This window comes from Amphiura filiformis, chromosome 10, assembly GCF_039555335.1.
Source record: "Amphiura filiformis chromosome 10, Afil_fr2py, whole genome shotgun sequence".
NCBI lineage: Eukaryota > Metazoa > Echinodermata > Ophiuroidea > Amphilepidida > Amphiuridae > Amphiura > Amphiura filiformis.
Window position 1 is genome coordinate 31753724 of NC_092637.1, and position 17339 is coordinate 31771062.

Below are 17339 nucleotides of genomic sequence, written 5' to 3' on the forward strand. Positions count from 1 at the left end.
TTATTAGCATCTAGTGTCGCCTGTAAAAAAAGTAAACATACTTATATATTTTGCATCATAGTGTACATAGGACCAGTGATTGCACTGACAAAATTTCATTGATATAGCTCTTTCACTTCTGGGCGATTTCTAAAACTTTTGATACCCCTCGTATATTGCTTTTAAAATAATTTGTTGTGCGTTTAAATGATATACATATTATTTTCATATTTGTTCTTCATCATCCTTGGCTCCACAACCTATACTGACATGGCGCGTATATTTCACACGGCATACGATATCCCCATCAATGTGGACCTGCTATCTGCTATGTGACCCGCAACCACGAAATGAGCGTAAAGTCATAAGTTGGTAGTTTTGAAACGCCCTGGCTACTGTGTTGGTGTTCTTTGTTCAACACGCCCCTGTCTAAGTTAGAAGTGTGTCTGTATGTCTTTTGTGAATGAGGCACAATGGGCTATTCACAAAGGACATACTATTGGCTTGTACAGGTGCGCGGCCAACAAAGAGCATCAACTCAGTCAGCCAGGGTGTCTCGACACTGCCAACTTGCGACTTTTCGTTGTAGCAGGTCACATTATCTCAATTTTCCAATTTAGTAGAGAGAGGGTCGTCTACCTCTTTGTCGTTCACCAATGCTCATCTTTCCCATCGGAATCTCCACCTGGCCGTGTTGACCCAAACTCTCTAACACCGATGCTGGGATTTTGGGGGGCTCCGCTTCCGGCTCTTTCCATTCGTCGTCAAGAATAACCGTCTTAACGATGGCTTCCGTGATGTGGTAAGGGTCACCGTTTGAGGCAGGCCGCCTGTCTTCGACATAACCTTTGCCATCTTCGTAAACCTGAAAATCGTAAATCGCGCGAACTGATCGTTATTATTAATTCAGAGAGTTTGCAAAAATGTACAAAACATGCGCACTTAAGGGCTGGGGTATGAACGTTTGGACAGTATTTATTGTGGGACATTAGAGCACATCAGACATATCGAATTGCATTCTGAATACGAAGAATGTCCTTCTGATATCAAATAATTTTCATTGTTTGAAATTCGCAATGTAATACACATTTTATGGCAAATGATTAAAAATTGATATTTTTGATATTTAACAGTACTCTAAGTAAACTTTATAAAGCTGATAATTTATACTTAAAGTGTATGTGGGTGGGATGAAAAGCCGACGATCAAAACAACCAACACCAAAACAAATTAGGTCTTTTTGGGAAAAAAATCCATATCTTCAATATGAAAGGTCAACATTTTCAATTGATCGTCGGCTTTTCCTCCCAGCTACATACACTTTAAGAATACATCATTAGATTTATAAAATTTACTTCGAGGACTGTTATATATCAAGAATGTGAAAATATCAAATTTTAATAATTTGTCATAAAATTTGTATTATATCGTGAATTTCAAAAATGAAAATTACTTGATATCAGAAAGACATTCTTCGTATTCAGAATACAATTCGATATGTCTGATGTGCTCTCATGTCCCACAAAAATACTGTCGAAACGCTCAAAACGCTCATTCCAGATCCCTTAATGTTTCTGGTCAATATTTTATCCAACTACACGGAAATACAGTGGGTCGCAAGCTGATGTCTACTATAGTCAATTCCTCTATTCAGGCACGGCTGTTTGATGTGATCATTTCTTATTTTTTCAAACAAAACATCATGTACAACCCAATTTTAGGCTTAAACAGCTAAATGTGATATCATTCTAATGTATACAGATGCTTTTGAATCATTTTCAACTTTAAGTTTCCCCTCTTTTACAAAATTATTCACTTTTACAGCATTTTTTAAAGCTTTTTGGATATAAAATGCATCAATTTATGACAAAATTGGTGGCGCTATTTAGTTACTGAAAATTACTTTTTCAAGCTTTTAATACAAACAATTTTTTTAAAATTTTTTGATGAAATATGTTTATAAAATTTGTTTGCTGCTTGTTTCACCTATTCCACCTAACCTTGCAAATTAATATAATATGATTTAGGATAAACAGCGCCATCTATAGTTTGCATTTAGTTAATAATGAAGCCAATTCTATATACATCAAACAACCGTGCAGGACCTCTGACTTAATTTTTTTACTGAAGTGAAGGACTTCTTTTCTTGCAACGACATGACGAGCTTTGCTACAAATCAACTCCAGTCGCGATTGATATTTGTTAAGTAGAAAAGAATTCATCAAACACCCATGCATATATGAATTGCTTTATGACACGATCCTAATGTATAAAAACATGCAACTTTAAAAGGTGCACTTTTAAACAATGCTATAATAGGCCTAGACTTCTCCGTAGTCCACTTGCCAATTGTGCATACTCTGGCTATTACATTTAAGCTTAAAACTCTGATTTAATTAATGTGTGCACAATTGATAGATTTTCACAACTGATCTTTTCAGTCACCGTACGCCCTCAGTTTGTTAGCTTCCCAAGTGGACTACTGACTTTGGATTGCAGTTAACATTTTAACACGGGACTCTATGGAGGGTTAGGCCAATTTCTGGCCTAACTAAAATTGGTCATGATGTAATGTATCTTTAAGTGAATCTGGCTTGTGATTGGTCGCCCAGATCTCGTTATTGTTTAAATCCTCCCGACACGTACTGGTACCATTAACTATACATGGTACACAACTATCTAGGGAATGCGGCGCTTTTGTGCTGGCGGATGAACGTACGCATCTAGCGCGTATTGTACCACCATGCTTAGTCTTGTGGTTAGATTCTATTGATAAACAAATATGATTGACAGTGTGTTTTAGAGAACGAAGTCCCGGGGTAAACTATAGCAATAGAAGAATACAATTGTCAATATATTACCCTGCACTTCAACATTCACGCGGTATGCATTGAACCATAGATGTCAAAGAAAGGCTGATCAATCGCACCTGTAAGATTAGTATCTTTGAAAACAATCTATATTTGCTGACATACACAGGTGATTAGTGCAATCTGCTTGTAGTGCAGGGCGATCTACTCAAAAACTGTATTCCTCTATTGCTATGGTAATTAATCCGATTATTGTGCCACTTCTACGGCGAATATTTACCCATATACATTGGGTAAAATAAACATAATCAAACTCACGTGACGAGGAATGCGCACACTGGCACACCTATTGGCTACACCTGATGTAAAGTCATCAAACTTAGAGGTCAGTTGATTGCCATCTAAACGTCGCAGATTGTCTTCTCCGCCATTAGGGTCATACACCTTGAGATGTTCTTTGTGCCTCTTCCCTAATTTTTCAATGGCTTCTTGGATATATCTATATATTAAAAGAAGCAATAAAATTAATTTATTAAACACTAATTCACCTCTATACACGTCACAGAAATCGTTGGTGGGTGGGAAAACCCTCATAATATGTAATTTCAAAGTTGAGTGGTTCTTAAGAAAAGGGGTATGAACGTTTGGACAGTATTTATTGTGGGACATTAGAGCACATCAGACATATCGAATTGCATTCTAAATACGAAGAATGTCTTTCTGATATCAAATAATTTTGATTTTTTGAAATTCGCAATGTAATACACATTTTATGGCAAATCATTAAAAATTGATATTTTTGATATTTAACAGTACTTGAAGTAAACTTTATAAATCTGATGATTTATACTTAAAGTGTATGTAGGTGGGATGAAAAGCCGACGATCAATTGAAAATTTTGATCTTTCGTATTGAAGATATGGATTTTTTTCCCAAAAAACAAAAAAAAAGGGTATTTTTGGGAAAAAATCCATATCTTCAATATAAAAGGTCAAAATTTTCAATTGATCATCGGCTTTTCCTCCCAGCTACATACACTTTAAGAATATATCATTAGATTTATAAAATTTATTTCGAGGACTGTTATATATCAAAAATTTGAAAAATATCAAATTTTAATAATTTGTCATAAAATTTGTATTATATCGTGAATTTCAAACAATTAAAATTATTTGATATCAGAAAGACATGCTTCGTATTCAGAATGCAATTCGATACGTCTGAGGTGCTCTCATGTCCCACAAAAAATACTGTCGAAACGCCATAAACGCTCATTCTAGATCCCTTAAGATAGCTCTTAATATTTTGAAAAAAATATCTGACTGACTTTTTATGGTATACGGTATCATTCATACTTACTTGAGTCCACCTTCTTCCCTCATATCTTTAGTGCTGAAATTACAATGACATCCTGATCCACTCCACCCATCACCTTCTACAGGCTTTGGATCAAATGATACATCAACACCAAACTCTTCCGCGGTACGGAACAAGAGAAACCTCGCCATCCAAAGATGATCAGCCGCGGCAAGTCCTGCCATATGCAGTAATGGAAATAGACAGAAGAGAATAGAATTGGAGGGATGTGTCGGACGGATTTCAAAAACACTCATTACTTTTCTTACTTTTGTCTATCAATTTTAAAGAGGCATGAAGTATATAGTTTCGTCATGATTTTCCTGCATAGTGACGGACCGTCCCTTTCTATTCTAATGGCTAAAGAGTGCGGTATATTTTCAGTGCAAAACCATTTTACTATGGTCACAACCGAAATGTTCTTTACCAGTGCATTCATCAGTGGACACTTTTTTTAGTAATCTGGTAGGTGCTGGCGATTCGTCCATATGCGCAAATAACAACGGTTTTTTAATGGCCTTGAAATATGACGGATAGAAAGTTATAGAAAAAAATCTGGTTCTGAATTCCCAATGCGTGACCATCCGATATGGTGAGTTTGGGTTCGCCTAGTATAGTATAAGCTTCTCGATTGAGGCCTATAGATTAAAACATAATACCTTTAAGTGGTCCAATTTGGAATTCCCATTGTGAGGGCATACTCTCGGCATTGGTGCCACCTATTTCAATACCCGCATACATACAGGCACGATAGTGCGCCTCCACGATGTCACGGCCGAAGACCTTACTGGCGCCTATGCCAGAGTGATATGGACCTGTAAAGAGAAATGTAAACAGTACATCTAGAACGAGTACTTACTGTATATTGAAATATAAGGATATTCAGTGCCTGTAGTGCACAGGGGCAAGAGCGGGCGGGAGCGTGCCCGAATTGATTTGAACATTTAGAAAATTCCTTACGAAAATTGCCGAAAAACGGCTTGTGCGCCACACACCCCTACCACCCTCGCCATAGTCCGCTACCCTCACAATCACTGTCGGTGCCATGCCCCGCATAGGATGACTCACGTCACGCTACTAAGGATATTGTTAAGGTACATGTACATGCATTGAGCTCGGATATTTTTAATTGAAGTTAATGTAGCGTGTTAACTTCATCCCGATGTCATAAAAGTACAGTATTACTGTCTGTGGCCAGATCAAGTATCGCTCAGTCGTATTCTGTTACATTGACATAACTAGAAATAAAAGTGCAAATTTTATATTCAATGATTAATTAAAGAAACATGATGGCCTAAACTGCATTTTAATGTCTTTTTCTTGTACACCAGAACAATTTAAATGACTTGTGCAAGTCTAATTTAATTATGTATTCAAATTTTGCAGAGAAAAGTCTATTTTGTGTCCTTTTTCTTTTCTTTTTAAACAAAAATTAAACCTATAGATGAGTTGACCTCAATGTTTATCAACAAAGGCAAGGGACTGGTATATCGATATGCTTGATTGAATCCCGTGCAACCACTACACTGTTCAATGGCCTTATTGTGATGTGGCGGGAGTTTTAAAAACACGAGCCCAGAACAAAGTATGATGCACGCGCATACTGCCAGGCAAAAAACAAAAACAAAAAAACCAAAAACAATGGAAATTGTGAGGATGCGTGCGCATACTGTCAGGCATTGACGTCAGAAGTCAACTTATCTATAGGTCCAAAAGAAAATAACATACCGCAAAACCTCGTCTACAAGCATATAGTGCATCTTTGATGTAAGATAAATTAATCCAGACGTCATCCATCGACAAAAGTATAACATTATGGAGTTTGAGTAGCTAAATTACAGATGCAAGCTTTCTTTTGCAAACAAGTACTCTTGTTAGACCAATGTATGGTATTGGCATATTTACGCATCTTTCGTATTAATTTAACTTTCATCAAAAACACTTTATATGCTTGTAAAGGAGGTTTTACGGTATGGTGACTGGATGAATTAAGTGCAATGAGGTAGAAACATGTAAATATATCGGTAGATTCTTAATTACTTTTTACATTTATCATTTTACTTTACCGATTGACAAATTAATGTTTCAGTAATGAGATTGACGTTACAACCCACCGGCACTCCTAAAAGGGCATTTCGTGATCCACAGCCTCATCCCCCCACTTTTCTCGAAAAAAGTTGAGATTTTTATACCACTGGATACCTCTGGCTACATAATGTTAATGTACCAAACATTTCTTGCAGATTAATTCGTTTGGCAAAAATATCGCCAAATTTGAATTTCGTTCTGGTATCATGCAAAATTACAACAGTGGCCTATGGAGCAGTGTAATACACTAAATCATGCATAACTCACTAACGCAAATTCGGAATCAACTGAAATTTTGGGAATAAGCATTTTCGTGGATATCTACTGAAAAATGTCATAAAAACAGGATACTAGGATCACGAAATCCTCCTTTAAATGATATAAAACTTATGTCACACGTTGACGTACCGCTACCGCTAAGTACTCAAAATATTAACAAATCCTGTCAAATATGAAATATCCTAATTAAGCAAGGCCTCTAAAGTTAAATACAGGGTGTCCGTCAGGGACACCCTGAACACTGGTTTATCGACACTGACACTCCCTTTTAAAGGAATTTTCTTTCATAGCGTTCTATTTGACCTTCGTATGACTTGTAAGGAAACCTAATATTTTTTTTCATGTTTTCGCCATCAGAAAATAGGCATTTGCTGTATGATTTCTCAAATAACGTACAACGAAGATGCAGGGAAATTTAGGGCTGTGCAATAATTTGCAAACCTTAAATGGAACGCAGCGAGCAGGAAAATTTGCATATTAAAGCGTTTCCGTACTGTTTTCCTAAGCCTTTTGAGAGCGTTTTATCTAAAAGGCGCCCCATGAATGCATGCCAAAAAATGCGTCCCCCAGGGCTCATAATCATTGTATAGCCCCTTATGCCAAGTTCATTACATGACCACAAAGTATATTAAATTATTATATAGGGTGTCCCATAAAAAGTTACCGATTGAATAAAATTGAACGTAAGTCGACAAATTGACATCAGAATCCAAAAATTTAAAATGTAGCGCATGGCTTATTTTATTGTGCATCACATATAAAAAACAGGCGTTTTTTCATACTTGCTCACCGCTTTCTAAAGTTTGTGTATCTCATCAAATTTAGACCACATTATCTATTTTATAACCCGAAAGTGTTATGTTATTCATCCTTTCACTGCAGATGAATAACTGTTTGTCCGAGAAAACCGTGATTTCTGCAATTGGAAGCTTTCCAACTTTAATTCTTTAGGTTGTGCAAATAATGTTATTTTAACTTTCCAAAGAACATTTGAGCCAAGAATGACAATGATGAAGTGCTTACAGCTTTATGTGTGATTTTGATACCATGCAACATTAATGTTGAAGTTTAAAAAAAAATTAAACTTTGCATTACAATTTATTGGAAATATTCCAAAAACATTAATGTGTGTGAGAAGTTTAAATCATCATTAACGAAAGAAGATGTTTACAAGTACGGAGCATCATCTTGCATGCAAGCTGTAATTTTCAATATCGTGCAGGTTTTCAAATTTAAACAAAAAAATGAAATGTTTTGCAAGAAACAGATTGCTTAAAAAGAACGAAAAGGATTTCACCGAACAAAATATGAAGCCCATTGACAGTTAACTATACACCAATCCGAGAAGCGTTTACTGTATTTGGCCCTCTATTGACGGCAACACAGATGTACCAGAGCGGGAGATTTAATTCGTAATTCAATACTCATGATTGTGTATTGAATATCACCATTGTGTACAATTCCCGGGTACAATTCTGTATAGCACACAATAAATAATGGATGGAACCCCCGACCTCGGGACACCGCAGTTTTACATCGGGGACACCGCAGTAATGGCGAAGTCGGATAGGTGTATAGTGCGCATTGTGTTGGATGATCTTTCTTTCAAACTTGGAATGAAATGAATTGACGCATGCGTTATAATGGAATCGCTCATTTTTTCGCAATCAGTCAACCGATTACAGTAAAATTAACGTATAAGATGCAGAATAAGATGGGATGTCACGATGATTTTTAGATTTTTAGATTCTGATATCTATTTCTCGGCTTACGTCTGAATTTATTTGTCCGGTAATTTTTCTGGGATATCCTGTATACTCCTATATTTAATGCAACAATACAATAAACAGAAAGAAGGCATTAGGCATTTGTTGTACATTTAAAAAAAAGTACTTACTGTGTAAATAACAACAGCCCGTACCCTCATTAACAGAACATGGATTTGACCTTTACCTCGTCTGGCTTATGATATAACATTGTTGAACTTGAACAATTTTTGAACTTGAAGTGAAACCCATACACCTGGATTATGATGCCGCACTTGGGAACAGATTCTATTCGTGCGATTTGGGCTTGCAAGATGAAATTGTACGCAACCTTCCCCAGGCCTAGAGAAATGACCTGCATTTTGGTAAATTATGTACAAAATATTATAATGTAAAATATTATACAAAAATTGGACTTTTGATTTATCTGGGTTCATAAAACATATTTTTAAATGACAGTAATAGCTCTATTAAATAGAACACAAATTGTTATTTACTATTCCTTAAAAATATATGAAAGTAGTATTTCTAGTATTTGACCGTAAACTTACTGCCCCGGCCCCCATCCCACCCCCTTTTAAAGGCTCCGGACCAATATTATCTGAAATATAGCTTAGCTTATCGTGCATGTTTAGGGAACAAGCCAAATGATCGATGACGTCCTATAAACGAAACTAATTTGTGTGTGTGTGTAGGGAGGGGGGTAAATAATTGATTACATTTGTACAAAACATCGGTCTGATGAATGTCTCACATTGGCTGTGCAATAATTATGAGCTCTGTTGGGAGGGTAAAATGGGAGGGGCAAGAAATATTTGGCAGGGGGGGGCAATTTTGGCACATATTCATATGGCGTCTTTTTAATAAATCGCTCTAAAAGGCTTAGGAAAACAGAACAGAAACGCTTAAAGGGCAGATCTATTGCAAAAACAAGTTTATCTCCATTCGAAAAGAATAATTATTACATTACAAGTTGACACTCGTTGCAATTTTTTATGCGTATTTCTCCTGAAAAAAGAGAAATTGTGTGGGTTAAGTTCGGGCTCGTACGTGTTCTTCCCACGTTTGAAAGGAAATTAATTTTCAAGGCAGCGGGCTGATGGCGTAAGTAAATGAAGCGGGCACTATCATGCTCTGATTTACTTTTGTGATACAATCACAATCACTTTGACAAGTTTGACATTAGCAACAATGAGTTGTACTATTATTTATCATAACAATGCTGCATAATAATATGCAGACTATTGTTCTCATTTGGGAAACAAAGCCTCAAACAATATTGTTACTATGCGTTTGCTTTGAAATATTTCATCTAACTGAAACTATAATAATTATAGCATTTCAATATCGCACAGGGAAATCAGATACATACATTTGTGGACTTAACACGGTTTATATACTAGTCTCAGATTGATCACGCTGAAATTTATTTCAAATATTCCAAATATTTCTCATGATATTGATATACATATGAATTGTACTATCACAATTTACTAATATATAAAAAAAGAAGCGGCTGATTTTATCCATATGTTTAAAAACCATTAAATTGCATTGATAATGTTTACAGTCCCTTCTCTCAAAGCAGGCACATCTGATTTCATGACGTCAACTTTTTTCTAGGTCAAATCTGTCTCGTTCGAAGGAACTCACCGCTTAAGTTGGTTTTTGCGGAATATCAATTTTAAACGTTTTATTTTAATCAAGAAAGGAGTCATTTTCATTGTCCTCATAATATTAGCTTGCCAATGATATGATGTTGTCCGAGCAATATATATATGACCTTTAGTACTAACCAATCATGAGGGAGTTGGCAAGGTTGAATTCACTTCCGCGTTTACGCACACGCGGGCCTTCATCACATAGTGTACGTAGAGAATCATCACGCTGGTGACAGCCGTGCTCATTCAATTGAAATTTCTAGTAGTATGGTTTTCAGTACCCGGATGTTTCACTATAGTATTATGGGACCGCCTATAAATCTTCTCTGCTCGCGCCCTCGTGCTTCCACCATGCTTTTAAAACATCGCAGCAAGCGATGTGGAGTCTGAATGGGATTTTTGTTCTTTTTTGCACCGCATTTTTGTTCCGCAGGAACTGTTTTTTTGAAAAGTTAGGAATCATAACTTCCCTAGTTCCGTGAAGAGAATATTTAAAATATTACTCAGTTTCTTGCACAGAGATGTATATCTTATTAGCTATTTGAACAAGTGTACTGTGTGTGTGTGCAGTGTTAGTTGTGAAGAGTTGCTGACCTTGCATCCAAGAAATGAAACTATTGGAGCCAGTGATTGGCTCAGTTTTCTAACTAGTTTAAAATTGCTGGTTTCTTTGAAATGTTGTTGAAGAAATGTATTAATGTATTGAAAACACTACATAAGTACATAATGAATCATTTCTGCTTGTTTGAAACGATTAACATGGGTAAATTTTGGCTGATTTTATCGAACTTCTTCAGGTGTTGAAACATAATACTGCAGGAGTAAAACGTCTTTACCGGCGATGTACTGGGCGTAATAATTGTAACTTACTAGTACAACAAACAAGTGTGTTAAATCTATAAGTCAGCTAGTGAACCTAGCCCAATTCATTGAACTTGATGACCTTACAGGCAAAACTCACTGTACGCCTTAGTGTGTCAAGTTATTTTGAAGTGAAGACAGCAATACATTGAAAATTGAAAATACTCCAGTTAAAAAAAAAACCCATAAAGCTCTCCAGTAGTTCTCATGACCTAGACCCATAGCTGGATAGGTACCAAGTGAAATAAATTTGTTGTTTATCAATTTTAATGTATTATTTACAAAATGCAATACTGACTGAAGATCTGATATGTTGTACAAAGTAATGATATCATATTTATAACATAACTTGCATACGGACAATGTGAAAATGTGAACATTTTGCACATGATCAGATAGATGCCTTTCTATCACTATGGCTATTATAGATATTGCACTCATAGAGCATTTGTTGGGCTATTGTTGACATAGATAGCATACATTTAACTACATTTGCAAACCTGAAAGTATTTAGGGTGAGAATCCGTTCACCAGTCTTTTGTCAATTTAATAGGAGAGCAAGTTGAAAACTGGGCTCAATTGCGAGTGCAAACTGCGTGTTATAACATGTGTGCATAGTTTTACATGAGCAAAATGTAAAAAGAAACCAGCAATTTTTAAACCACTTAGAAAACTGAGCCAATCGCTGGTTCCAATAGTTTCATTTCTCGGAATAATAATCCGTGACTCTCCACAACTAATGCTGCACACATACAGCAGCAAATGAAACAAAATATTTCATGTGATTTTAAAAATACTCATCATCATCAGTCGGCTGCGGAGCAGGCGACTACAAGCTTTCTCCAATTTTTGTGATCTATTAGAAATACTACTACCTGTATATATAATATATATTGTTAGTTAGCGCCCTCCAAGTGTTCTTGTATAGTACTGGATGGACTGGAGTAATGTATATCATATTACAAAATGATTGAAATTCACTGCCATGAGTCAAGAAAGAGAAGATTTATTTATTTTCAATACCAGTAGGCCATTAGCGGAACGTTGTCCTTTTAAGGACTCTTCTTGTTATGCTCAGTTTCAATTATTGCTAGTGCGAAACGTTACGGGCTAACAGCTGCTACTGATTTAAATAACTAGTTCACCCGCAGAACTGTAACAGGTCTAGGTAGCTGTTAGAGCAACTGATAGAGCACGATATAGTTATGCTGTTTGCCCCCAATTACCTCTATATGACCTTTGACCCTAGATGACCTCTGTTTGATGACCTTTGACCTTGGAAGACCTCAGTTTTATTTTATACACGTGTTTGTATTTAGAAACCATTTTCAGCTATGAATTCTGGTGTGTTACAGGTGGTCAAATATTTGTACTTTTATTTGTATGCACTGACTTGGGTGCTTCATTGGTTCATGGTATCCAATCGAGGGAATCATTTACATCCCCCCTAGATGATCTTTGACCTCGAGGGGGCCCTTCGAAAAACACCCGGTCATCAGGCTTTTCCCGATCGAAATATCAGATCGATGCGTCGAAGCGCGGCGAAACGCATAGCCGGACAGACAGACACCCATTATACTCACCCACATACTTGTGTGTCTGTGCGACTTGTGTGACTTTTCTTGTGTGTCTTTGTGACCCGACGGACACGTGGCGGACGCCTGACGGACCTCTTGTGTGTCTTTTTTTTCCATCTTGTGTGTCTTTTTTGTTGTTGTCACTGGTTGTTGCTTGTGTGCCTTTTTCAATACCTTTAAAAATTACCTCTACACCCCCTCTATACCCCCTTGCAAGATCTTACTTCTGTGCCTAGACACACAAGAAAAAATCGACACACACGCTAGTTTTGTACTCAAAAAATGAAACACAAGCATAGCCTCATGAGAACACCCCGACACCCCGACACACAGACTTCGCTGGTTATTTTAGTATAGTAGATAAAATTACGATATAAAACTGTGCATACCTATTGGTCCAGGGAAACCCATTTTGGCCCAGCCCAGCGGATGTGAGTCTTGCGTCAGGAAAAAATATTCTTGCTCGAACCCAAACCATGGTTCGCTATCTTGGGCTGACTTCATCACATTAGCACAACTTCGTCTATAATTCTGTTCTGTAAGGTATATATGAAAAGAAAATGTAAATGTTGGAATAGTAGACAAATATCGTCACTGCTATAAATGTAATCTTCTCAGTGTTGAAAAGTTTAAAACTTGTTAAATTGTCGCCTCTTTGTTAAAAAACAAACAAATAAACAACAACGACTGACATAAAATTTGAATTTCTTGATTTTCAAAGACATTGAAAGAGGACAATTTTACAAACAAGCGCGGCAGCTTTGAGACTCATTTAGATTAAGATGCTCAAATCAATTAGGCTAAATGAAAAAAAAAATGTAGGCATGCATATATGCATGCATATGTCACCCAGGGCCGCATGTTCCTGGGTCTGTCTGAAAGGTCAAAGTTAAAGTGAGAAATTTTAGGGAGATCTGCAGAAACGACCCAGTGGGCACAATCGGGAAAAACTACGTTGTATGGACGTTGTAATAAGATCGGACGTCGGGCAACCAAATTCCAACGTTAACACAAGTAATAATCTAGGACGTCAGTACACCTATTAGTGACGACGTCGCACAAACGTTGTGGTAATGTCGGCCGTAAGACGATCGTCGTACGACTTCAATACAATGTTGAGGCAACACTTTATTGCCGACATCAGTACAACTGACAATAAAGATGTTGCATTAACGTCACCTGTTGACTACCCTGCGACAGTTGTCGTACGACTTCAATAAAACGTTGAGGCAACACTTTATTGCCGACATCAGTACAACTGACAATAAAGATGTTACATTAACGTCACCTGTTGACTACCCTGCGACAGTTGTCGTACGACTTCAATACAACGTTGAGGTAACACTTCATTGACGACATCGGTACACCAATGATTGAAGACGTCGCAACAACGTCTGCCGTACGATGGTTGTCGTATGACCTCAATACTAACGTTGAAGCAACACTTTATTGACGACATCGGTACAACTGCGATAAAGACGTTGTATTAAGGTCACATAATGACTGCCGTGCAATGGTTGTTGTACGATCTCAATATAACGTTGAGGTAACACTTCATTGACGACATCGTCTGCCATACGCTGGTTGTCGTATGACCTCAATACTAACGTTGAAGTAACACTTCATTGACGACATCGGTACGACCGACGATAAATATGTTGCATTTGGCTTTTATATTGTCTTAAAATGACAGTTTCTTACGCCGAGATTGGGGAAACGTCGTCGCACAAACCTTAATATGACGGTCAGAATGCCGTCCGCGATATCGGACCAACGTTGGTAAACAGCATGACAGTTGACAGGCCTACTGTTTCCAAGTCATCGGAATGGTCAAGTTGGTCCAAAATTTTCTATTTACTAGGCGCATTAAAGTGTAACATTAAATAAAGACTATAAAAGCCCACTAGATAAACTAATAATAATAATAATAATAATGATGAGGATGATGATGATGTTGCAACTCATGATGATGATGATGATGATGATGATGATGATGATGATGATGATGATGATGATGATGATGATGATGATGATGATGATGGTGATGGTGATGAATATAATGCTTAGTGATAATGTAATATATAAACCTAATGAATATATAATTATATTTATACTAACAATAAAATTTTGGAATTCAATCGTCAGTAAGATTTTTTATTTAAAAAAAAAAAAAAAAAATCAACAAATTTAGTAAATGTTATCAATATTTACAGTAAATTTGATCAATATCCTTTAAATAATGCACTTTAGCAGGTTTAGCCATCAAAATATTGCTTATATATTAACTTAAAACACTTCTAGAATATGTAAACCCCGTTAGCTCAGTCTCATAATGCAAAGGTCATGGGTTCGAATCCCGGCAGGTACATCAAGGTAAGTGTTATGTATAAAATTAAGCTAGGAAATTTGCTTCCGTTGTAATATAGACAGTATTAAGTGCAAGACTCTGTGTAAGCAGAGTATATGCTACTAAATAATATTCTTCTTTCTTTTTTTTCATGATTTTTCGTCTCTTTGGGGTTACTTGCCAATGGTTGGATCAACGTTGGATTAATGGTTGGTTTAACGTTGGTCAATGGATGGATTAATAACATTGGCCCAACATCAACGATATTATGTTAGCCCAACGTCACAAATTACATATTTATTAGGGTTGGGTCAATGTTGGATCGACGTTGGCTAACGTCTGCACAACGCTGAATGTGGACGTCGCACCAACGTTCTATTTTGGCGTCAAAAAAACTTTCATATCCATCCTCCAGGCAACCGTCGTCCAACGTTAGATATTGACGTTGACACAACATAGTAGCAACCAATTGTGCCCACTGGGGACCTATACATTTTCCTCATGCAGTCAATCATTAGTATGAACAAATAATTTGGATATGTTAAACTTTATTCTTGTCAGTAGCAAATAACATAATTGAGCGGTTTATCGAAAGAAAACTAGGCCTATAGGCCTACTCACCGGCTGGGCGCATGTCATATTTGTAAACATCACACAACACCAGCTTATGCTTTCCTTTTCGAAATGGGTCACGGAACATGACACGAGGTGTCAGGTACATATCCGAATTGGAACCTTCAGCTTGATACGTACTTGAGCCATCGTAGTTCCACACTGGGAGCTCTTGAATAATGAAAATGTAAAATTAGAGATTACAGATCAATCCGGCACACTAAATGACTCCCGCACATCGTCATCATCCCTATATCTTCGTGTCAAACAATTGCCGTGATAGTACAGCGACTCCTCTCGTTTTTCAACAGCTACGCATCGCGATTTTGTTCGAGATAGGCCGAGCGACTCAGGCTAAGCATACCATGACTATCATATGAGATACACACAGAGTTTCTATATTCTACACATTATTACGATTTGTGCATGCTCTAGTACCCCATATGATGTTTCTATTACAAGAAAATCGATTTGTTTTCAGGTAAAACCAGGGTTTTGTTTCCAGTACACTCACTCGAAAAGCAGTACACTAATTAGTGGGGCCTTGCAGCTTGCTGTGGATATCTTTTACTGCATTTTATAAGTAAAGATTTTGAAATCCAATGTAAAAATTGTGATATATTTAATTTTGAGAATTACAATTCTACTTTATAGGTATAAAGGAACACGTTTAGCCCATTCAGTTAAGTTCCAGGTGCAAGCCCTATAACACAATGCATATGTAAACTTTCTTTATCTGTGTCAATAATAGAATATTGATTTCAACGGAGTATTGAGCTGTATGGAAAAATATTTATAATACAGGGTGTTGACATTGTGTCCCGGCCCCACGAAGTCCCCGAAATGCTAATCGTCATCCATACCTATTACATTTAACCCACTCATTTGCATGTAAAACGTGCCCTATTTTCCAGGTAAATCTAACTGTAGGAATTAAAATAATACACGTTTTTAGTTTTCTCAAAACAAATGTGACTGGACACCAGGAATCAGCCGTAAAGTCGGCCCCGGTCAATTTTGTTTTATTTCGAGTTTAGAAAATATATATCATAAGCATTAAAATGGTATGTTATTTGACTTCAAACGATATCCAGAAGCGGGGTTATGGTTTGTTGAACTCTGTTCCTTCAACAAAATTGTACCTTTTATCGGTTTTACATGTCTCTTTTTCCACATTTCTGGTAATAAATATCAAACAGTCATAACTGGCGGTCATTTCAAATCATCCCCAAGTCAACTAGGTTCAGTAATGTCCTGTTATTGTTGATTATACATATAAACAAAATACAATGCTTTGTTATCCACAACTTGAACAGGATTTAGCCAAAGCAAATAAAGACATGAACTATTCTATTGAAATAGGTAGAAGCTTATTATCCTCTTCAGCAATAGGATTATTGATTGGTTTAAACAGTGTTTGATGAGATACTTGTCGCACCGAATTGAGATAGCTATGAATACGACCTTCACGCACATTTTACACTAACTCGTTATACAATTTGCCGAGTTTACGGCTCATTCGTAGTGTCCACTCACAAATTTCCGCGGACTTGGGTGGGTTTTATACTCATGTATTCAATTCCTACCTTTGACAGTATTCGGTTCGTTATAAAGTGTTCTTGTTTTGCACCTCAGTCCTTCTCCTGTCCCATCAATCCACACATACATAGCTTGGACTTCTTGTGCTTCCGGGAAGGATAAATACTTCTTCAATACGCTCTTATTTAATCTTGCCGAATAATCCATTTTGTGCACTTATTAGCGTTTGCAGAAGATGAACGGCCCCTGATATAATGAAAAAAAGTGAGGCAATGTTAGGACAATTTAAACCAGCCTATGAGCGTGTTTATAGTGAATATACCGCATTTCGAGTATACCGTATACGATAATCCTTGTATATGTACCGATACCCTTGCTGTTTATAGTGAGACACGTACAGTTACCGCACAAATTATATACCAACTAACATTATCGTACACTTGCAATGACCCCGAGGTCACACA

The 17339-nt window shown here is 36.8% G+C and overlaps 1 protein-coding gene across 1 annotated transcript; it reads right to left on the reverse strand.

Moving 5' to 3' along the window:
• Positions 1-584: 584 nt before the first annotated feature.
• Positions 585-17082, reverse strand: LOC140162747 (glutamine synthetase-like). The gene is made up of 7 exons (XM_072186040.1): positions 16923-17082; positions 15346-15507; positions 12767-12913; positions 4805-4960; positions 4149-4323; positions 3108-3288; positions 585-844 (listed from the first exon to the last, which is right to left on the reverse strand). Exons 1-7 carry the CDS (start codon positions 17080-17082, stop codon positions 596-598), a joined length of 1230 nt encoding a protein of 409 aa, XP_072042141.1. The 3' UTR covers positions 585-595.
• Positions 17083-17339: the final 257 nt, after the last annotated feature.